This window comes from Scyliorhinus torazame, chromosome 7, assembly GCF_047496885.1.
Source record: "Scyliorhinus torazame isolate Kashiwa2021f chromosome 7, sScyTor2.1, whole genome shotgun sequence".
Taxonomy (NCBI): Eukaryota; Metazoa; Chordata; class Chondrichthyes; order Carcharhiniformes; family Scyliorhinidae; genus Scyliorhinus; species Scyliorhinus torazame.
The window spans coordinates 167,698,133-167,722,176 of record NC_092713.1 but is presented as its reverse complement, the minus strand read 5'-3'; the positions used below and the strand labels follow the sequence as shown (position 1 = coordinate 167,722,176).

General features: G+C 53.2%; 1 gene segment (V, D, J or C); it reads right to left on the bottom strand.

Moving 5' to 3' along the window:
- Window positions 1-8,308: 8,308 nt before the first annotated feature.
- LOC140426694 (Ig kappa chain V region Mem5-like) lies at window positions 8,309-19,023 on the bottom strand. The segment is given in 4 exon segments: window positions 8,309-9,182; window positions 17,907-17,940; window positions 18,405-18,700; window positions 18,886-19,023. Coding segments are annotated over 4 exon segments (708 nt in total).
- Window positions 19,024-24,044: the final 5,021 nt, after the last annotated feature.

Below are 24,044 nucleotides of genomic sequence, written 5' to 3'. Positions count from 1 at the left end.
AGAGTGGTCATGGCTCCAGACGAGATCAGCAGAGCCTTTGTAATCTTTTACTTGGGGACTGTACACCTCCGAGCCCCTGGCGAGGGACTGGAAGTAAAACAGTTCCTTGACAGGATGGACATACCAGCTGCAGGGGCGGATAAGAGACAGAGCTGGAAGCAGCATGAGGACTGGAAGAGATCGTGGAATGCATAAATGCCATGCAGCCAGGGAAGGCAGCAGGGCCGGATGGGTTCCCGGTGAATTTCTGGACGAAGTTTGTGGCAGCACTGGCCCCGCACCTGTGGGAGATGCTCAATGACCCGCTGTTGAGCGGGTCCTGCCGCCCATGCTGGCACAGGCCTTGGTCTCGCTGATCCCGAAAAAAGACAAAGACCCAATGTACTGTGGGTCATGCAGACCCACCTCGCTCCTGATCACTGATGGGGAAGTCCTGGCGAAGGCTCTGACAAGGCGACCGGAGAGGCACTTGCCAGATGTGATCGTGGAAGACCAGACTGGGTTTGTCAAGGGTAGACAGCCAACAGCGAACATCCAACGCCTGCTGAATGTGATTATGTCCCCACTCGGGGAGAGAACACCAGAAGTGATCGTCTCCCTGGATGCTGAGAAAGCCTCCGATCGAGTGGAATGGAGGTACCTCATGGAAGTGCCTGAAAAGTTTTGGTTTGGGTCAGTATTCACTTTGTGAGTGAAACCTCTACAGCGCTCCCATGGAGCGTGCGAACAAATGCCACCAGCTCAGAATATTTCCGGCTGCACAGAGGCACGAGGCTGGGATGTCCGTTGTCCGCGCTGCTGTTCACTCTGGTAATTCAGCCACTGTCCATCGCTCTCAGATCAGCAAAGGGATGGATGGGCATTCCAAGGGGAGGCAGGGATCACAGAGTCTCAATCCATACGGATACCTGCTCCTATACTTCTCGAACCCGCTAGCCAGCATGGGCAGGATTACGGAACTCCTGAGAGAGTACGGAGCCTTCTCAGGATACAAATTAAACCTGAGCAAGAGAGAAATCTTCCCTGTGAACCCCTTGGACGGGGAGGAGCAGAGCTGGGGACCCTGCCATTCAAACTGGTCCAAACCAAGTTCAGGTAGCTGGGGATCCAGATAGTCCACAATTAGGCACGGCTCCATAAGTGAAACCTATCCAGCTTGATGCGGGAGAGGAAGCGGGACCTACAGAGATGGGACTCACTCCCGCTCTTCCTGGCGGAAAGAGGGCAGAAGATAGAAATGAACCTGCTGCCAAGGTTCCTCTTCTTCTTCAGATCACTCCCGATCTTCATCCCAAAATCCTTCTTCACCAGGATGGATAGACCGTTCATGGCCTTCATCTGGGCTGGAAAGAACCCTAGGATACATAAAATCATCCTGCAAAGAGTGCAGCACATGGGAGGCCTGGCTCTGCCAAACCTCCTATTCTACCATTGGGCAGTAAACACAGAGATGGTGTGAGGCTGGTTGGGAGAACCTAAGGCAGAATGGGTGCAGCTGGAGGAGGCCTAAGATATGGGGATGTCCCTCTGGGCACTGTCCACTGCCCCACTCCAGCCCCCACACCACATACTCAAGGAGCCCGGTGGTAGTGGCCACATTAAGGACCTGGAACCAGCTCAGCCACCCTTTCAAACTCAGTAACATGCCCCATCTACAGAAACCATAGATTTGCCCCAGCAAAGATGGACACTACTTACAAAGTGTGGGGAAAGACGCAGGGGGCTGACAGTAAGGGACCAGTACATGGACAGTAAAATGGCAACCCTGGGGGAACTAGCGGAGAAGCTTCAGCTCCTGAAATGGAACAAACTCCTCTACCTGCAGCTACGGAACTTCCTACACAAGACCACAATGTTCCCCCAGATACCCGGACAGACTATTAGCCCAGGACCAACTAAGGGACGGTGAATGTGCCAGCATATATGGACGACTGTTAGGAGAGGTAAGGGCCCCACTGGATGAAACATGAGGAAGAACTAGGCTTAGAGATAGGGGGCGGGCTCTGCACAGGGTGAACGCCACCTCCTCATGCGCAGGGCTCAGCCTAACGCAACTAAAGGTGGTGAACAGGGCATGCCTAACTAGGATACGCATGAGCGGGTTCTTCCAGAGGCGGAGGACAAGTGTGAGCGGTGTCAGGGAGATCCGGCCAACCACACCTACATGTTCTAATCCTGCCCCAAATGTATTGGGTTCTGGATTACCTTCTTTGAGGCCATGTCCAGAGTGATGGGGGTGAAAATGGAGCCATGCCACTTAGGGGCGGTCTTAGGTGTATCGGAGCATTCCAAGCTCTTTGTGGGGAAAGGGGCCGACGGCCTGGCCTTCACTACCCTGATTGCCCAGCGGAGACGTCTGCTCAGGTGGAGGACAGCAGCACCACCTAGGGACTCAGACTGGCTATCCGACCTGGCGGAGTCCATGAAACTAGAAAAATTAAAATTCACCATCGGGGATCGGATGAAGGGTTCACTTATACATGGAGGCAATTCACCAGACACTTTGAAGACATGTTGATGACCAGCAACCAGAGGGGGTGGAGGGGGGCGGAGGGGAGCAGGGGGGGGGGGGGGGGGCAGAGAGTGAGGTGGGGGAGAGGAATAATCAGAGAAGTTAAGAGGGGGACGGGGGTGTGAGGTTAGAGGGGCGGGGCGGGGGGTGGAGGGAACATCCACACCACAGCGAAGAGGAGGGGAAATCGTCACAATGCACCGTGAGGGTGCCCACAAACGACAACACAGCAATGCTGCCATACAAAGAGCGTAACTGCGCTGCCTGATCTCATCTCCTGTTTCGCTCCACCCTGGGGTGCGGTGCGCAGTCAGTATCTCCCGCCTCAGGTTACAAAGGGGCAGCTTGGACTGTTTCTGTACAACGCTGGTTACCACAATGTAAAGACAACTTATCTCTTTTTTTGTATTTCTTTTCTTTTAGATTTTTTATTTCTTTGACAACACGAGTGTAAATTTCGATCACATTTCGGGTAAGTATAGTAAAAGGGTGTAAGTTATTTATAACCTCTCTTATGGTTGACACAACTGTGTATTGATTAGATTTGCCTGTCATAAACGGAAAACTTCAATAGAAACATTAAAAAAAATGAAATGTACAAGAGGCCGGAATGAGAGGAGCGCAGATATCTCGGAGGGTTGTGGGGCTGGAGGAGATTCCAGAGATAGGGAGGGGAGAGGACATGGAGGGATTGGAAAACAAGGATGAGAATTTTCAAATCGGGACATTGCTTGACCAGGAGCCAATGTGGGTGAGTGAGCACAGGGGGTGATAGTGGAACGGGACGTGGTGTGAGTTCAGGCTGGGACAGCAGAGTTTTGGATGAGCTCATGTTTCCGGAGGGGAGGATGTGGGAGAGCAGCCAGGTGTGTATTGGAATAGTCACGCCGAGAGGTGACGGAGACATGGGGCGAAATTCTCCCCCAACGGCGGGATGTCCGCCGACTGGCGCCAAAGCCGGCGCCAATCAGACGGGCATCGCGCCGGCCCAAAGGTGCGGAAGGCTCCGCATCTTTGGCGGCCTAGCCCCAACATTGAGGGGCTAGGCCGACGCCGGAGGGATTTCCGCCCCGCCAGCTGGCGGAAATGGCGTTTGTTTCCCCGCCAGCTGGCGCGGAAATGCGGCGCATGTGCGGGAGCGTCAGCGGCCGCTGTCAGTTTCCCAGCGCAGGCGCGGGAGCGTCAGCGGCCGCTGTCAGTTTCCCGCACATGCGCAGTGGGGAGAGTCTCTTCCGCCTCCGCCATGGTGGAGGCCGTAGCTGAGGCGGAAGGGAAAGAGTGCCCCCACGGCACAGGCCCGCCCGCTGATCGGTGGGCCCCGATCGCGGCCAGGCCACCGTGGGGGCACCCCCCGGGGTCAGATCGCCCCGCGCCCCCCCCCCCCAGGACCCCGGAGCCCGCCCACGCCGCCTGGTCCCGCCGGTAAATACCAGGTTTGATTTACGTCGGCGGGACAGGCAATTCCTGGGCGGGACTTCGGCGGGGGGCCCCGCCAACCGGCGCGGCCGGATTCCCGCCCCCGCCCAATCTCCGGGAGCGGAGACTTCGGCGGGGGCGGGGGCGGGATTCACGGCGGCCAACGGCCATTCTCCGACCCAGCGGGGGGTCGGAGAATGACGCCCATGGATGAGGGTTTCAGCAGCCGATAAGCTGAGAGAAGGAGGTGGGTCTCATGGATAAGATGAGCTCAGAGAGGGCATGAGGGGAGATAGGAGAGAAACTAGAGAAAGATGTGAGTTCAGGGCCCGGGCAGGGGGGGAGAATCTGAGGAGGTTTGTCCAGACAGGCTAGTGGAAGGGAGGGATTCCGGATAAATCTGGGGCGAGATTCTCCGACCCCCCGCCGGGTCGGAGAATCGCCGGGGGCTGGCGTGAATCCCGCCCCCCGCCGGTTGCCGAAGTCTCCGGCACCAGAGATTCGGCGGGGGCGGGAATCGCGCCGCGCCAGTCGGCGGGCCCCCCGCTCGATTCTCCAGCCCGGATGGGCCGAAGTCCCGCCGCTAAAATGCCTGTCCCGCCGGCGTAAATTAAACCACCTACCTTACCGGCGGGACAAGGCGGCGCGGGCGGGCTCTTAGGCCCTGGGGGGGCGCGGGGCGATCTGGCCCCGGGGGGTGCCCCCACGGTGGCCTGGCCCGCGATCGGGGCCCACCAATCTGCGGGCGGGCTTGTGCCGTGGGGGCACTCTTTCCCTTCCCGAGGAAGAGACTCTCTCCACTGCGCATGCGTGGGAAGCTGTCAGCGGCCGCTGACGCTCCCGCGCATGCGCCGCCCGGAGATGTCATTTCCGCGCCAGCTGGCGGGGCACCAAAGGCCTATTCCGCCAGCTGGCGGGGCGGAAATTCGTCCGGCACCGACCTAGCCCCTTAAGGTTGGGGCTCGGCCCCCAAAGATGCGGAGCATTCCGCACCTTTGGGGCGGCGCGATGCCCGTCTGATTTGCGCCGTTTCCGGAGAATTTCGCCCCTGATCATTTTAAAATGATTGATAATTGTCTTTGAATCAAATCTTCTGTTGATGAAGCATCAGGAATAAGGTGGGTGAACTTAAGGCATGGATCGGTACTTGGGACTACGATATGGTGGCCATCACGGAAACTTGGATAGAAGAGGGACAGAAATGGTTGTTGGAGGTCCCTGGTTATAGATGTTTCAATAAGATTAGGGAGGGTGGTAGAAGAGGTGGGGGGGGGGTGGCATTATTAATTAGAGATAGTATAACAGCTGCAGAAAGGCAGTTCGAGGAGTATCACCCTATTGAGGTAGTATGGGTTGAAGTCAGAAATAGGAAAGGAGCAGTCACCTTGTTAGGAGTTTTCTATAGGCCCCCCAATAGTAGCAGAGATGTGGAGGAACAGATTGGGAAACAGATTTTGGAAAGGTGCAGAAGTCATAAGGTAGTAGTCATGGGCGACTTTAACTTCCCAAATATTGAGTGGAAACTCTTTAGATCAAATAGTTTGGATGGGGTGGTGTTTGTGCAGTGTGTCCAGGAAGCTTTTCTAACACAGTATGTAGATTGTCTGACCAGAGGAGGGGCAATATTGGATTTAGTACTTGGTAATGAACCAGGGCAAGTGATAGATTTGTTAGTGGGGGAGCATTTTGGTGATAGTGATCACAATTCTGTGACTTTCACTTTAGTAATGGAGAGGGATAGGTACGTGCAACAGGGCAAGGTTTACAATTGGGGGAAGGGTAAATACGATGTTGTCAGACAAGAATTGAAGTGCATAAGTTGGGAACATAGGCTGGCAGGGAAGGACACAAGTGAATGTGGAACTTGTTCAAGGAACAGGTGCTACGTGTCCTTGATATGTATGTCCCTGTCAGGCAGGGAAGAGATGGTCGAGTGAGGGAACCATGGTTGACAAGAGAGGTTGAATGTCTTGTTAAGAGGAAAAAGGATACTTATGTAAGGCTGAGGAAACAAGGTTCAGACAGGGCATTGGAGGGATACAAGATAGCCAGGAGGGAACTGAAGAAAGGGATTAGGAGAGCTAAGAGAGGGCATGAACAATCTTTGGTGGGTAGGATCAAGGAAAACCCCAAGGCCTTTTACACATATGTGAGAAATATGAGAATGACTAGAGCGAGGGTAGGTCCGATCAAGGACAGTAGCGGGAGATTGTGTATTGAGTCTGAAGAGATAGGAGAGGTCTTGAACGAGTACTTTTCTTCTGTATTTACAAATGAGAGGGGCGATATTGTTGGAGAGGGCAGTGTGAAACAGATTGGTAAGCTCGAGGAAATACTTGTTAGGAAGGAAGATGTGTTGGGCATTTTGAAAAACTTGAGGATAGACAAGTCCCCTGGGCCTGACGGGATATATCCAAGGATTCTATGGGAAGCAAGAGATGAAATTGCAGAGCCGTTGGCAATGATCTTTTCGTCCTCACTGTCAACAGGGGTGGTACCAGGGGATTGGAGAGTGGCGAATGTCGTGCCCCTGTTCAAAAAAGGGACTAGGGATAACCCTGGGAATTACAGGCCAGTTAGTCTTACTTCGGTGGTAGGCAAAGTCATGGAAAGGGTACTGAAGGATAGGATTTCTGAGCACCTGGAAAGACACTGCTTGATTAGGGATAGTCAGCACGGATTTGTGAGGGGTAGGTCTTGCCTTACAAGTCTTATTGAATTCTTTGAGGAGGTGACCAAGCATGTGGATGAAGGTAAAGCAGTGGATGTAGTGTACATGGATTTTAGTAAGGCATTTGATAAGGTTCCCCATGGTAGGCTTATGCAGAAAGTAAGGAGGCATGGGATAGTGGGAAATTTGGCCAGTTGGATAACGAACTGGCTAACCGATAGAAGTCAGAGAGTGGTGGTGGATGGCAAATATTCAGCCTGGATCCCAGTTACCAGTGGCGTACCCCAGGGATCAGTTCTGGGTCTTCTGCTGTTTGTGATTTTCATTAATGACTTGGATGAGGGAGTTGAAGGGTGGGTCAGTAAATTTGCAGACGATACGAAGATTGGTGGAGTTGTGGATAGTAAGGAGGGCTGTTGTCGGCTGCAAAGAGACATAGATAGGATGCAGAGCTGGGCTGAGAAGTGGCAGATGGAGTTTAACCCTGAAAAGTGTGAGGTTGTCCATTTTGGAAGGACAAATATGAATGCGGAATACAGGGTTAACGGTAGAGTTCTTGGCAATGTGGAGGAGCAGAGAGATCTTGGGGTCTATGTTCATACATCTTTGAAAGTTGCCACTCAAGTGGATAGAACTGTGAAGAAGGCCTATGGTGTGCTCGCGTTCATTAACAGAGGGATTGAATTTAAGAGCCGTGAGGTGATGATGCAGCTGTACAAAACTTTGGTAAGGCCACATTTGGAGTACTGTGTACAGTTCTGGTTGCCTCATTTTAGGAAGGATGTGGAAGCTTTGGAAAAGGTGCAAAGAAGATTTACCAGGATGTTGCCTGGAATGGAGAGTAGGTCTTACGAGGAAAGGTTGAGGGTGCTAGGCCTTTTCTCATTAGAAAAGAGAAGGATGAGGGGCAACTTGATAGAGGTTTATAAGATGATCAGGGGAATAGATAGAGTAGACAGTTTTTCCCCGGGTGGAACAAACCATTACAAGGGGACATAAATTTAAGGTGAAAGGTGGAAGATATAGGAGGGATATCAGAGGTAGGTTCTTTACCCAGAGGGTAGTGGGGGCATGGAATGCACTGCCTGTGGAAGTAGTTGAGTCGGAAACATTAGGGACCTTCAAGCAGCTATTGGATAGGTACATGGATTACGGTAAAATGATATAGTGTAGATTTATTTGTTCTTAAGGGCAGCACGGCAGCATTGTGGATAGCACAATTGCTTCACAGCTCCAGGGTCCCAGGTTCGATTCCGGCTTGGGTCACTGTCTGTGCGGAGTCTGCACGTCCTCCCCGTGTCTGCGTGGGTTTCCTCCGGGTGCTCCGGTTTCCTCCCACAGTCCAAAGATGTGCAGGTTAGGTGAATTGGCCAATGATAAATTGCCCTCAATGTCCAAAATTGCCCTTGGTGTTGGGTGGAGGTGTTGAGTTTGGGTAGGGTGCTCTTTCCGGGAGCCGGTGCAGACTCGGGGGGCCGGATGGCCTCCTTCTGCACTGTAAATTCAATGATAATCTATGATTAATCTAGGACAAAGGTTCGGCACAACATTGTGGGCCGAAGGGCCTGTTCTGTGCTGTATTTTCTGTGTTCTATGATGTGTCATTGATTGACAGGCCAACTAGCCAATCCTGACAATCACTTGCTGAAATGCATCCAATCAGCTGATGGGGAGGAGGGACATTTCCAAAGCACACACGAGATACGTACTGAATATTCTTAATGTTTATTACCTTTTACAGATTTACATTGTCAGAAAAAAGACTTGAATAAACAGCCCAGCCAGAGGAAGCTGGAGGAATTCACAGGGAGAATCGAGGTATATTAAAACACTTGTGGAGATTTTCTCAGTAACATGAGCATTTTGTCCCTTTAAACAGTGACTAAACCTTAAATTGTAACTGCAGGGTGAGCAGGAAGGAGGTCTGGGTTCCTGAAGCAGAGACTCAGAGGGTCACATTATTTTTGTAAAGTTGACAGTCTTCAACATCTAAGAGAGGTTTTACTTGGCATCACGAGTCTGCACTGTCCCATCAAACACTCCCAGGGCAGGTACAGCACGGGGTTAGATACAGAGGAAACCTCCCACTACTCTGTCTCAATAAAATATCTTAACCTTGACCCTCGGACGTGTTTCAGACCCAGTCCCGAGAAGGAAGAGAGTTGTAATTCAGTGCTGACAATGACCTTTGCCCTCCCAGCTCACCCCTGTTCTATTTAAAGTTGTGTCTCCTCTGTGGACCGTCTCTAACACTCTACGCACATTCTGATCTCCTGATGCTCTTGCTGAGGGCAGAGGAGAGGCTCACGTGGGTGAGGGCACAGGAGAAGCGGGCGTTGGACTCCCAGGCAGAGCCAGAGAGGGTCAGCAGGCTGCTGACACTGTAGGTGTTGTCCGAAGCTCGCAGGTAGTTGCTGGTCTGAACCCCGTCCGAAATGGCTGCATCGTCCTTCTTCCACTCCACCACCACCTCATCGGGATAGAAGTGATTGGCAAGGCACACCAGGGTGGCAGTGCCCTTGGTCTTAACCTCCTCCAGGGAAGGGGGCAGCAGGGTCAGTATGGGTTGTGAATTCTCACGGCCTGAAAGAGAAAATAAAGAATTTTATTTGCTGCCATTTTAAGGTATTTCAAATTCCCGAATATTAACTGGGATAAAATAAGTGTCAGTGTGTCGATGATGAAGAATTCTGACAATCCATTCCGGGGAACATTTTTAACCAGTACACAACAATCCCAACAAGAGAAGGAGTAGTTTTGACCATATTTAGGGGAATGAATCTGAGCAGGTGAAGGGGTGTCAGTGGGGCAGTATTTGGGTAATAGTGATCATAATTCAGTTAGACTTAGAGTAGGTATGGAAAAGGGTAAAGATAGACCAAGAGTAAACGCTTTAAATTTGTGGGACATTGCTCGAGGATAACTAAGAATGAATCCTTTGACAAGGTGCAGCATAGGAAACTGTTAAATAAGTTAAGAGCCCATGGTGTTAAGGGTAAGATCCTGGCATGGATAGAGGATTGGCTGACTGACAGAACATAAGAACTAGGAGCAGGAGTAGGCCATCTGGCCCCTCGAGCCTGCTCCGCCATTCAATGAGATCATGGCTGACCTTTTGTGGACTCAGATCCACATTCCTGCCCAAACACCACAACCTTTTATTCCTTTATTCTTCAAAAAACTATCTATCTTTATCTTGAAAACATTTAATGAAGGAGCCTCAACTGCTTCACTGGGCAAGGAATTCCAGATTCACAACCCTTTGGGTGAAGAAGTTCCTCCTAAACTCAGCCCTAAATCTACTTCCCCTTATTTTGAGGCTATGCCCCCTAGTTCTGCTTTCACCCGCCAGTGGAAACAACCTGCCTGCATCTATCCTATCTATTACCTTCATAATTTGTTTTTAGAAAATATTTTATTGAAGCATTTGTAATTTTCACAGTTTATCGCATTAACATTTCTTAAACAACCGCGTGGGCCGACACACGCAAAAAACCTCAAAACCGATTTCCCCTACTGCCCACGCCCTATTCCCTAATTACCCCAATACTGAGTTCCTTGTCCTTATCTAACACTGCTATGCCTCCTATTTTCTTCCTCCTCCTTCCCCCCTTACTGCTGACGTTCAATTTTCTTTGAAGACGTCGATGAACGGTTGCCATCTTTGGGCGAACTCCTGAGTTGATCCTCTCAAGGCAAACTTGATTTTTTTTCCAGGCTGAGAAACCCTGCCATATCGCTGACCCACTCATCTGACTTCGGGGGCTCCGAGTCCCTCCATCCCAGCAAAATCTGTCTCCGGGCCTACAGGGCGGGGAAGGCCTCCCTCCCCCCCTTGGCCTCCGGACCATCCGATACCCCAAATATTGCCAGTTCTGGACTCAGAGTTACCCTCCTTTCCAAGACTTCTGCCATAGCGTCCGCAAATCTCTGCCAGAATTCCCTCAACTTCGGACATGCCCAGATCATATGCACATGGTTAGACGGACTACCCCCACACCGTCCACATCTATCCTCCTCCACCTCAAAGAACCTGCTCATCCGGGCTACCATCATGTGACCCTGTGGATGACTTCGAACTGGCACAGGACGAGGATGAATTGACTCTCTTCAAGGCTTTTTCCCACTTTTCCATTTCCAGCTCTCTTCCCAGTTCCTCCTCCCACTTCCGCTTCGCCTCCCTGATCGGAGTCCCCTCCCACTCCATCAACTCCTTGTTTATCTCTGAAATTCTCCCCTTTCCAACCCCAGTTTTGGCATCACTTTACCCTGTAATCCCCTCGGGGGGAGGCGAGGGAAGTTTGGAACCTGCCTTCGTACAAAGTCCCGGACCTGAAGATATCGAAACCCATTCCCGCCCGGTAGCTCAAACTCCTCCTCTCGTGCCTTCAAGGTCGGAAAGCCCTCCGGGATAAATAAATCCCCAAGTCTCTCGACCCCTGCCTGCTGCCACCTCCTGAAGCCCCCATCCAGTCTCCCCAGGAAAACCGCTGATTGTTACAGATCGGAGACCACACTGATGCCCCCTCTAATCCCATGTGCTGCCTCCATTGCCCCACACCCTTAGGGCTGCCACCACCACAGGGCTTGTAGAGTACCGAGCCGACGCGAACGTGAGGGGTGCCGTTAATAAAGCATCCAAACTCGTACCCTTGCAGGATGCCGCTTCCACTCGCTCCAAGGCCGACCCCTCCCCACTACACACTTCCTGACCATCGATATGTTGGCCCCCAATAGTAATTAATAAAGCTCGGGAGGGCCAGGCCCCCCTCTTCGCGACCCTCGGGGTTTTCCCTGCCCGCACAAAACCTGTAATCGCCGCGTTTATTTTTCTGAAAAAAGCCTTTTGGACAAAAATCGGAAGGCATTGAAAAAAGAAAAACAGTCTTGGGAGGACTGTCATCTTCACCGTTTGGACCCTTCCCGCTAACGTCAGCGGGAGCATGTCCCATCTGTGGAAATCCCTTTTCATTTGGTCGACCGCTTTGCCCAGATTTAACTTGTTGGGCTGCCCCCACTCTTTAGCCACTTGAATCCCTAAAAATCTGAAACTCCTCGCCAACACTTGAAAAGGTAACTCCCTCAGTCTCCTTTCCTGCCCCCGTGCCTGGATCGCAAACATCTTGCTCTTTCCCATATTCAGCTTGTAGCCTGAAAATAGCCCAAATTCTCCTAGTACCCCTCCCACCGGGTCTGTAATATAAAGCAGCAAGTCATCCGCATAGAGAGAAACCCTGTGCTCCACGTACCCACCCCCTCACTATCACCACCATCGCCCTCGGGGGCTCACGACCCTGGGGTTGTGACAAGTGCCCTGTGAGCCTGGTCCACCTCCAACGGTCTGTCGAACGCCTCTGCCCCCATCATTTTCTCGAACATCCTCACAACATACGCACCGGCATCCGATCCTTCCTTTCCCTCTGGCAGACCGATGATCCGAATGTTCTGCCTGCGGGAACAATTCTCCAGGTCTTCCACCTTTTCCAACAACCGCTTTTGCCGATCCTGTAGAATGCTAATTTGCAGTGCCATCCCAGTGGACTGCTCCTCTTGTTCCGTCGCCTGCTCCTGGAGTTTTTGGATTGACTGTCCCTGGGCCGTCACTGTCGCCTCCATCCGGTCGACAGCCTCCTTAATCAAGGCACCCACCTTGGTCATGTCCTCCGCACATTCCTTATGGTGCCGGGCGAATTTCTCATCCAGGTATGTAACCAACTGATCCATCGACCATTGGGCCGACTGAGCCGGATCTCGCTTCTCTGCCATTGCAGCCACCAAGCTCAGATCCTCACTTCCAACCAGCTTTTGATTCCTTCTTTTGCGATTACTTTTTGAGTATAGTTACATAGGATAGGTCACTGTCTCCTCCTCTCACTTTAATCCATTTATGTTAGAAAACATTTCCGCGAAAATCCAGTTTAAAAGCCGTTAAAAAAACCACCAAGAGCGTGAGCTGCTAAATGTGCCACCTTTCACAGCATGGTCGCCACCAGAAGTCCCTTCCCTTCATAATTTTATGTGTTTCTGTCAGATCCTCCCACATCCTTCTAAATTCCAACGAGTACAGTCCCAGTCTACTCAACTTCTACTCGTAATCCAACCCCTTCTGGGATTAATCGAGTGAATCTCCTCTGCACACCCTCCAGTGCCAGTACGTCTTTTCTCAGGTAAGGAGACCAGAACAGAACACAATACTCCAGGAATGGCCTCACTAACACCTTATACAATTGCAGCTTAACACCCCTAGTCTTAAACTCCATCCCTCTAGCAATGAAGGACAAAACTCCATTTGCCTTCTTAATAAACTGTTGCACCTGTAAACCAACTTTTTGCGACTCATGCACTAGGACACCCAGGTCCCTCTGCACAGCAGCATGTTTTAATATTTTATCATTTAGATAATAATCCCTTTTGCTGCTGAAGGCAGAGAGTGGGGATAAAGGGGTCTTTTTCATGATGGCAGCCAGTGACTAGTGGTGTGCCTCAGGGGTCTGTGCTGGGACCACAACTTTTCACAACATACATTAATGATCTGGAAGAAGGTATTGAAGGCACTGCTGCTAAGTTTCCAGATGATACAAAGATCTGTAAAGGGACAGGTAGTATTGAGGAAGCAAGGGGGCTGCAGAAGGACTTGGACAGGCTAGGAGAGTGGGCAAAGAAGTGGCAAATGAAATAAAAGTGTGAGGTTATGCACTTTGGAAGGTGGAATGGAGGCATAGAGCGGGATTCTCCCGTACCTGGCAGGGCGGGGGAATCCCAGCGGGACGGAGTGGCGTGAACCACTCCGGTATCGGGCCGCCCCAAAGGTGCGAAATCCTCCGCACCTTCAGGGACTAGGCCCGCCCCGGAGTGGTTGGCGCCCCACCGGCCAGCGGGATAGGGGCTTGGCACCACGCCAACCGACACCGAAGGGCCTCCGCCGGCCGGCGCATGCGCAGGAGCGCCAGGGCGTGCTGGCGTCATCTCCGCGAATGCACGGGAGGGTTCGTCTCCGCATCGGCCATCGTGGAGGACCACAGCGGCCGATGCGGAGAAATAGAGTGCCCCCACGGCACAGGCCCACTTGTAGATCGGTGGGCCCCGATCGCGGGCCAGGCCACCGTGGGGGCACCTTCCGGGGCAAGATCCCCCCGCCACCCCCCAGGAATCCCGGAGCCCCCAGGTCCCACAGGTCCTACTCTGACTTACGCTGGCAGGACCGGCTACAGATGGGCGGGACTTCGGGACATCGCGGGCCGGAGAATTCGGGCCATTCTCCGAGGCGGGTGGCGCGACTCACACTGGGCCGGTTTTTGGGAGGGGCGGGAGAATTGGGAGGACAGCGGGGGTGGGATTCATGCCGGCTCCGTCGATTCTCCCACCCAGCGGGGGGTCAGAGAATCCTGCCCATAGACTATTTTCTAAATGGGGAAATGCTTAGGAAATCATAAGCACAAAGGGATTTGGGAGTCCTTCTTCAAGTTAACGTACAGGTTCAGTTGGCAGTTAAGAAGGCAAATGCAATGTTAGCATTCATGGGCATCATTCTCCGCTGGCGGGTGTCTCCGTTTTGCCGGCACCCGGGGGTTTCCCAACGGCGTGGGGCTGCCCCACAATGGGAAACCCCATTGACCGGCCGGTGTAACGGAGCATCCCGCCGGCGGGTCGGGGCAGATATGTGGCGCGGCGGGATGGAGAATTTCGCCCCAGGTCGAGAGGGCTAGAATACAAGACCAGGGGTGAAATTCTCCGGAAACAGCGCGATGTCCGCCGACTGGCGCCCAAAACGGCGCAAATCAGTCAGGCATCGCGCCGCCCCAAAGGTGCGGAATGCTCCGCATCTTTGGGGGCCGAGCCCCAACCTTAAGGGGCTGGGCCTGCGCCGGACGAATTTCCGCCCCGCCAGCTGGCGGAAAAGGCCTTTCGTGCCCCGCTAGCTGGCGCAGAAATGACATCTGCGGGCGGCGCATGCGCGGGAGCGTTAGCGGCCGCTAACGGTATTCCCGCGCATGCGCAGTGGAGCGAGTCTCTTCCGCCTCCGCCATGGTGGAGACCGTGGCGAAGTGGAAGGGAAAGAGTGCCCCCACGGCACAGGCCCGCCCGCGGATCGGTGGGCCCCGATCGCGGGCCCGGCCACCGTGGGATGTACAGGATCGCCCCAGGACCCCGGAGCCCGCCCGCGCCGCCTTGTCCCGCCGGTAAGGTATGTGGTTTAACCTACGCCGGCGGGACAGGCATTTTAGCGGCGGGACTTCGGCCCACCCGGGCCGGAGAATCGCGGGGGGCGGCCCGCCAAATATCCGGTGGTGGAGAATTCGGCAACCGGCGGGGGCGGGATTCACGCCAGCCCCCGGCGATTCTCCGACCCGGCGGGGAGTCGGAGAATCTCGCCCCAGGGATGTATTTCTGAGACTTTTTAAAACTCTGGTCAGACCCCATTTGGAATATTGTGAGCAGTTTTGGGCTCCGTATCTAAGGAAGGATGTGCTGGCCTTGGAAAGGGTCCAGAGGAGGTCCACAAGAATGATCCTTGGAATGAAGAGCTTGTCGTATGAGGAACGGTTGAGGACTCTGGGTCTGTATTCGTTGGAGGTTCAAACTTACAGGATACTGCGAGGCCTGGATAGAGTGGACGTGGAGAGGATGTTTCCACTTGTAGGAAAAACTAGAACCAGAGGACAGAATCTCAGACTTTAAAACAGAGATGAGGAAGAATTTTTTCAGCCAGAGGGTGGTGAATCTGTGGAACTCTTTGCCGCCGAAGGCTGTGGAGGCCAAATCACTGAGTGTCTTTAAGACAGAGATAGATAGGTTCTTGATGAATAAGGGGATCATGGTTTATGGAGAGAAGGCAGGAGAATGGGGATGAGAAAAATATCAGCGATGATTGAATGGCCGTGCAGACTTGATGGGCCGAGTGGCGTAATTCTGCTCCTATATCTTATGGTTTTATGAATTGGCCGATTAGAGAGAAAAATGTAACTTGTGTGTGGAGGTGGAAGACATGGAGATGGTTCTTAATGAATAATTTACATCAGTTTTCACAAAGGAAAGGGACAAGGCAGACATTGTAGTTCAGGAGGAAGAGAATTGTGAAATATTTGATAAAGATAGTGAGAGAGGAGATATTAACGTGTTTATCGTCTTTGAAAGTGGTCCTGGTGAAATGTATCCCAGGCTGCTAAGGGAAGCAAGGGAGAAATAGCAGAGGCTCTGACCATTATTTTCCAATCCTCTCTGACTACAGGCATGGTGTCGGAGGATTGGAGGACTGATAATGTTGTGCCGTTGTTTAAAAAGGGAGGAAGGGATAGACTGAGTCATTACAGACCAGTCAGTCTAACCTCAGTGGTGGGAAATTATTGGAAATAATTCTGAGAGAAATTATAATCATCATTGAGAGAGACACAGTTCGATCAAGGACAGTCAACATGGATTTGTTAAGGGAAGGTTGTGCCTGACTAACTTGATTGAATTTATTGAAGAGGGAACAAGGAGGGCTGATGAAGGGAGTGAGTTTGATGTTGACAACATGGATTTTCCAAGGATTTTGACAAGGTTCCACTGAAAATTAAAAGCTGATGGAATCCAAGGGAAAGTGACAAGTTGCATTTCAAATTGGTTCAGTGTCAGGAGGTAATGTCATTTTGGTTAAATCATTTTGGAATGTCACTTCACAACGGATTCTGATTGGCTGTGAGATTAGAAGGCTCTAGATTTCATTTCAATTTTTGCTGCCCAGCACTGGGCTGGGGTCAAGGGCGAGGCTACAATTAGTCTCAGTGTCTGGGGTCAGACAGGGTTACTGTTCCCAATGACCCCGTGACCTCTGGAGTGCGAGACTGCAAACAATGGGCAAGGGTCAGGATCAGGAATCTCCAACATCAAAGAAAAACTTGGATTTCTATAGCAGCTGTCACCACCTCAGGATGTACCCAAAGTTACAGCCAAATGTGCACAGCAAGATCCCAGAGCAGAGTGACAATGACTAGAAATTCAGATTTTTAGTGATATTGAGGGATAAATATTGATCAGGACATCGGGGAGATCTCCGCTGCTCTCCCTCTAATAGAGCCATGGGATCGTTTACACCCCCTGAGAGGGCAGACATCAGTTTGTTTCATCCGAAAGACAGCACCTCTTTTTAAAAAAAAAAATTTAGAGTACCCAATTAATTTTTTTTCCAATTAAGGGGCAATTTAGCGTGGCCAAACTACCTAACCAGCACATGTTTGGGTTGTGGGGGTGAAACCCACGCAGACATGGGGAGAATGTGCAAACTCCACACAGACAGTGACCCAGGGCCGGGATTCGAACCCAGGTCCTCAGCGCCGCAGTCCCAGTGCTAACCACTGCGCCACATACCTCCCTTGAAAGACAGCCCCTCTGACAGCGCAGCACTCCCTCAATACTGCACTGGAGTCTCAGCCTGGATTATGTGCTCAAGTCTCTGGAGTGGGATTTGAAGCCACAACGTTGTGACTCAGAGGCGAGAGTGCTCCCCACTGAGGCACGGCTGACACCTCACGCTCCAATAGGCTGCCATGTTCATCCTCCTGCCTCACACTTGGAGGAATGAGGCCACTGGGGAGGGTGGAGCTGTTCCCCAGCCAGAGAGAGTGTCTTCAGGAAAGAGATGGAGAGCAGATTATGGGAGGCCTGGAGTCTAGAGGGGGGACATAGCCAGCGATGCACACATCCCATGAAACAAGAAAAAATATCTCCAGGGATTTTCAGGAATATTGGAACAGGAATAAATATCGGACTGAACTCGATCCAAAGGGAAAGTAACTGAGAGTCTCCCCAGAAGCCTGGAACACTGAAGCCACTGGATTGTGAGCCCTGCTGGACCTGTTTGTCATCAGAACTTTGCTAAGAGATAAGCAGGGAGTGGAGAGAGCAGAGTTAAAGCTGGGGGAAGTGGGACCTCGCTGTCTCACTGTGCTGCTGCTGCTGTGATCAGTTATATCAGAGAGTGTGACAGAGAGCCAGAGCTCACATCAAACTCTGCCCGTGTCTGTCACACGGAGACTAACAGGAGTCTAGTGAGTGATTTCACTCCATGGTCCAGGATGGTGAACACAGTCTGCAAACGTCCAGATCTCCTCGACACGGTGGGTAAAAGCTGCTTACGTATATCTTGCTGCTTAAAGGGGGGAATGGAACTAAAGAAATACAGCTGGGCACCCTGTTCTACACAGTGTTCTTCAATGAACCATTTCATTCACTGCAGCTCCCCACTAACACCTTCAACTATTCAGCATTTGTGTTTGAGAAAGTTTCAGTATTGAAAGGGTTAATAACGGAGGATTGGGATTTACTTACTCAGTCTGAGCTTGGTTCCTTTACCGAACGTGAACCACACTGGCAGCTTCCAGTACAGGGGCTGTACAAAAACCTCTGCTCTCTGCTTCACTCACTCACTCTCACCCTCTCTCTGTCTCTCACTCACTCACTCACTCACTCTCACCCTCTCTCTGTCTCTCTCTGTCTCTCACTCATGTCTTTCTCTCTCACTCTTTCTCTCTCTCTCTGTTTCTCTCAATGTCTCTGTGTTTTATTTGGGAGAGTTGAGAATTCTAATTTTAGATGATAAATCTTTCAGCTGCTCTTCATACGTGGACATGGAGAGTAAGAGGGAAACTTGAGGCCTTCTGCGAGCTGTGGACACCACAGGGACTGGAGTGTGTAGTGGACACTGAGAATAATTTGTACAGTTTCCTTTCTTGAGTTTATTATATATTGTATAAAACTGGGAAGTGTCAGGAGAGGAGGTGGGGCTGTGTGTATTGGGGTTTTTGTAAGGCTCTGTATCACTGTGAAGGGGAAGCTTTGCCGTTGTGCACAATAATAGTCAGCGACATCCTCATTCTGCACATTGCTGATTGTCAGGGTGAATCTTGTTCCAGATCCACTGCCGGTGAATCGGTCGGATATTCCTGTGAACCGGTTTGTTGCATCATAGATCAGCAGAGCCGGTTTCTGACCTTCTCGCTGTTGATACCAAGCAACATAATTGCTAATGCCTTGACTGGCCGTACAGGTGATGGTTGCGGTCTGGCCCAGGCTCAATGACAGCACCGGGGGAGACTGGGTCATGATGATGTCTCCACTGATACCTGAGGAGTAATAGAGAAACAGAGTGAAGTAAGAACTGTCACAGAAAGAGCCTGTACAATGAGATATTGTTGGAGACACTGACTGTTCCTCTGCTTTCAGCATTTTCCCTTCAATCACAAGTCAGTAAATTGGATTGAAATGGAGAGCAGGAAAATATTCCAGGTGGAAGGTGAGAGATTTGTACCTGCGATGCAGAATGCCAGAGGCCAGATCAGCTGGATGGCTGAAATCATGGTGTCTGCTCCTGTCCCTGTGCCTGGTTACTGATAAACTCTCCCTTCACTGGGCTCTGCTTTATAAAGCTGCAGCCTGTGAGAGTCTCACTGCCCGTTCCTCAGTATGTAAATGGTATGAGGCAGAGACACCACGTCAGCACCTTCACTTCCTCTTCTTCTCACTCACTCCCTCCCTCAGTTTCAGTCCCTCAGTTTCTGTCTCTCTCCCTCTCTCTGTCTGTCTCTCTGTTCTTCCTGTCTCACTGTACCTGCTTGCTCTCCCCCTCTCTTTCTCCCTTGATAGCTGTTCTTCAGTCGCTCTCTCTTTCTATCTGTCTCACTTGTTTTCTCTCTCATTTTACCGCTCTTTCTTCCTCCCTTTCTTTGTCTCTTTGTCCCTCTGTTTTTCCATCTCCCTGTACCCCAGAAGATGGAACAACCTCCTGGCATCCAGTCCTCAGTCCCCTCACTGAGATCACTTCTCATTTCTTTAAACTCCAGTAGGTTCGGGCCCCCTGTCCAAACTTTCTCCCGAAGATAAACCCGACATCCCAGGGAATGAGTCGAGTGAACCTTCTCTGAACTGTTTCTAACAGTTATTTCAGATGTGGTCTCACCAGGACCCTGTACAGCTACAGTAAAACTTCCCTGTTTCTATTTTCCGTTCCTCTTGTAATAAACCCAACATTCCATTTCCCTTCCTGATCACTTGCTGGACCTGCAGACTAATGTTTTGTGATTCATGTACCAGGACACCCAGATCCCTCTGTAGCAGCCAGTTCCTCAATCTCTCTCCATTTAAATACTTTACTGCTTTTCTATTCTTCCTGCCAAAGTGGACAAGTTCACATTTACCCACATTATACTCCAAATGTTTTCCCACTCACTCACCCTGTCTCTATATCTTTACAGACTCTCTACCTCCTATTGATAACTTACTTTCCCACCTATCTTAGTATCATTAGCACATTAGCTACTTTCGCTTCCTTCAACAATCATTGATGTAGATTGTGAAGAGATCCCTGTGCCATTCTACTGGTTACTGCTGGACAAGCTGAAAAAGACCCTTTTATCCCCTCTCTCTGCTTCCTCTTAACTAACCTATCCATTATCCATGCAGAGATGTTACCCTGGACACCATTAATTTTGAATTTGTGTAGTAACATTTGATGTGACACTTTATCAAATACTGTTTGGAATTCCATGTACACCACATTTACAAGTTCCCCTTTGAGGTGTCCACCTTTCCAAAGTCACAAGGTGGACAATCACACATGCATTACATTAAAAAACTGCTCCACATTGACCATGGTCCCCAAGTTCCACTGGATCCTCCAATAGGGACCAGTAAACATGGTCTCCTTCCCACTGGATTCTCCAATAGGGACCAGTAAACATGGGCTTCCTTCCCACTGGACCCTCCAATAGGAACCAGTAAACATGGGCCGCCTTCCCACCGGGCTCCAGTAGCTGAGCTTCAAACTCCACATCCTCTCCATCATGTCAGCGTCTTATTTCCATCAGCACAACATTGTCTGTCTTTACACTAAATCAGCACCTTGAGCACAGAAACCTTTATCACTGCTTGTCCCACCTCCTCATTCCATTATTCTGATGTTCACTCCTGGTGACACGGTAGTACAGTGGTTAGCACTGCTGCCTCACAGCACTAGGGACCCAGTTTCTATTCTGGCAATGGGTCACTGTCTCTGTGGAGTCTGCACGTTCTCTCTGTGTCTGTGTGGGTTTCCTCCGGGTGCTCCAGTTTCCTCCCACAGCCCAAAGATGTGCAGGTTAGGTGGATTCGCCATGATAAATTGTCCCTTAGTATCCAAATAGAAGTACAGGGGTGTCATTCTCCGACCCCCCGCCGGGTCGGAGAATGGCCGTTGGCCGCCGTGAATCCCGCCCCCGCCCCCGCCGAAGTCTCCGAAGGGAGAAAAGTCGGCGGGGCGTTAATGGCGCCGCTGCCGTGGAGAATGTCACGGGTCTGCGCAAGGCAGCCGATTTTCGGCCTGCCGATATTCTCCCTTCCGGATGGGCCGAAGTCCCGTCGACGTGATGACCGTTCACGTCGACGTGAATCAAACCTCCTTTTCATCGGCGTGACCCGGTGCTCCAGGCTCACGCCGACCAGCGAGGAGGTGAGTGACGGCCTGGGGGGTTGGCTCTGGGCAGGAAATGGCGTGGCCGCAGACTGATTGCGTGAGGAGAGGTGTGTCTCGGCTTGTGTGTGTGTGTGTGCGGCGGGGGGGGGGGGGGGGGGGGGGGGTGGTTAGAGTAGGCTGGGCTCCGGGGGAGTGCCGGGAGGGGGTCCGTGCTGGGGTGGAGGTTGGGGGGGGGTCCGTGCTGGGGTGGAGGTTGGGGAGGGGGTCCGTGCTGGGGTGGAGGTTGGGGGGGGTCCGTGCCGGGGTGGAGGTTGGGGGTTGGGGGGGGGGGTCCGTGCTGGGGTGGAGGTTGGGGGTTGGGGGGTGTCCGTGCTGGGGTGGAGGTTGGGGAGGGGGTCCGTGCTGGGGTGGAGGTTGGGGGTTGGGGAGGGGGTCCGTGCCGGGGTGGAGGTTGGGGGGGGGGGTCCGTGCTGGGGTGGAGGTTGGGGGTTGGGGAGGGGGTCCGTGCTGGGGTGGAGGTTGGGGAGGGGGTCCGTGCTGGGGTGGAGGTTGGGGGGGGGGTCCGTGCTGGGGTGGAGGTTGGGGGCTGGGGGGGGTCCGTGCTGGGGTGGAGGTTGGGGAGGGGGTCCGTGCCGGGGTGGAGGTGGGGGGGGGGTCCGTGCCGGGGTGGAGGTTGGGGGTTGGGGGGTCCGTGCTGGGGTGGAGGTTGGGGAGGGGGTCCGTGCCGGGGTGGGTGATGGGAGGGCAAATGAGTTGGTCCACCTGGCCAGGTGCCAGCCTCCAACAGTTGGACCCATGCGGTCCATGCCACCTGGCTGGGGGGAGGAGAGGATATGGGCAATGATGACATGTCGTCGTTCCCCTCCCCCCCACCAGGCCGTCATGTTTTCAGACCATCCAGCGATGTTGGCCGCCGTGGTGGCAGCTGCTCATGTCTATGTTGCCCTGGATGAGGAGGAGGAGGAGGAGGAGCGTGCCAGAGAGGCGGCGCAGGCTGCCGCAGAGGGGCAGGCGGCAGCCGCCCAGGCTGGCGGGACACCTGACCGACAGGACAAGGAGGGGGAGGAGGACGTCGCGACCCACGGCAACGGAGGCACCCGAGGGCGCCCCGTGTGTACCGGCCCCGTCAGTCATACCAGGACCTCACGGACCGGGAATGCAGGAGGAGACTCCGGATGAGCCGGGAAACCGTGGCACACATCTGCCACCTGCTGGCACACCTGTCACCGCGTGGCACTGGCGGGGGACACCCTCTCCCCGTGTCCGTCAAGGTTACGGTGGCCCTGAACTTTTATGCAACGGGGTCATTCCAGGCACCGAGTGGGGACCTGTCCGGCATATCGCAGACATCGGTGCATCCGGGCAGTGATAGATGCCCTTTATGCCGTGGTGCACCGCTACATCCGCTTCCCCGTGGACCGGGCCAGCCAAGATGCCCGGGCCGTGGGCTTCTCTGCCGTTGCCGGGTTCCCCATGGTCCAGGGCGCGATCGATGGGATGCACGTCGCCGTGCGGCCACCTGCACGTGTTCACTAATAGGAAGGGGACCTATTCAATGAACGTACAGGTGGTCTGCGACCACCGCATGATGATCCTGCACGTCTGCGCCCGTCACCCAGGCAGTGTACATGACTCATTTGTGTTGTCGCGGTCATCCATCCCCGGCATGTACGAGGGACGCCATCCCCGGCTGAGGGGCTGGTTGCTGGGCGACAGGGGCTACCCATTGCGATCGTGGCTGATGACGCCTATACGGAGGCCACGCAATGAGGCGGAGAACCGCTACAATGATGCCCATGTAGCGACAAGGGGAGTGATCGAGAGGTGCTTTGGCGTGCTGAAGATGCGTTTCAGGTGCCTGGACCTCTCTGGGGGCGCCCTCCAGTATCGGTCAGATAGGGTCGGCCGCATCATTGTGGTGTGCTGCGTCCTGCACAACATAGCCCAGCAGAGGGGCGATGTGCCGCAGGCAGAGGAGGGCGGAGTGGAGGAGCAGCAGGAAGAGGCCCAGTCCTCCCCAGATGAGGGGGATGGGGGCAATGGTCAGGGCAGACGGGGTAGACACAGGCGGGTGGCTGTCCACCGTTACCGGCTGGCCCAGCGGGCACGGGACAGACTGATAGACGCCCGCTTCACTGACTAGATGGGCGTGGGAATCGGGTAGTATGGCCACAGACCGCACACCATGACAACAGCCGACCACCCACACCCCCCACCCATCCACCCACCCAGCACCCTCACCCCCCTCCCCAACCCCACCCACCCCACCCGCATGCACACCACCCCCCCCCCCCCAATTGCCGATCCACCGGCGGCACAACGGGCCGGGCTCACCCAGTTGCGGGTGGACGCGTGTCTATCGCAGGCCATGGAGGATGATGACAACCCGCCTCCGATGAGCTCCTGGCTCTACATCGTTGGACTATGTCTGACCCATGGCCACAGTACCACCATCCACCCGGACCATCCCTGCATGCGGCTGTGACACTGCAGCGCACGGTCCCGTCCTCTGCCCGGGGGATGTTGATGGCGGCCCAGGGGGAAGGGGGCAGACTCACCTGGGGCTGAGGTAAGACCACCCGTCACACACACACTTGCGCTCAACGTACATGACACGCCCGCACACTTTGGACAGAGCACAAAGGCAGCTTCGGTAGGTGTAACATTGACTTTAATAACCAAAGGAGTTCATGCACGTGCCCTAGCCCCTAAAACTCATCTGTGCCCTGCACCCGTGCCAACTTACTCAGTGTCTAATTGTTTGGCCTTACGGGCCCTTTGACTACGTCTACGTGGTTCCCCAGACGGTACAGCAGAACTGGAGGTGGACTCCTGTGATTCCTGCCCTCTGACACTGGATCCCTTTGGCGGCCGTTTCCTGGGGCGTCCTGGCCTAGATGGGCCAGGCTGCGGCCCGGGCGACTGGGATGGCGAGCTGCCAGCCTGTCCTGCCCGTTGCCCACCCGATGCACCTGGGACGGAAGGGGGGGAGTCCGAGGTGTCGCGGTGTACCGGGACCT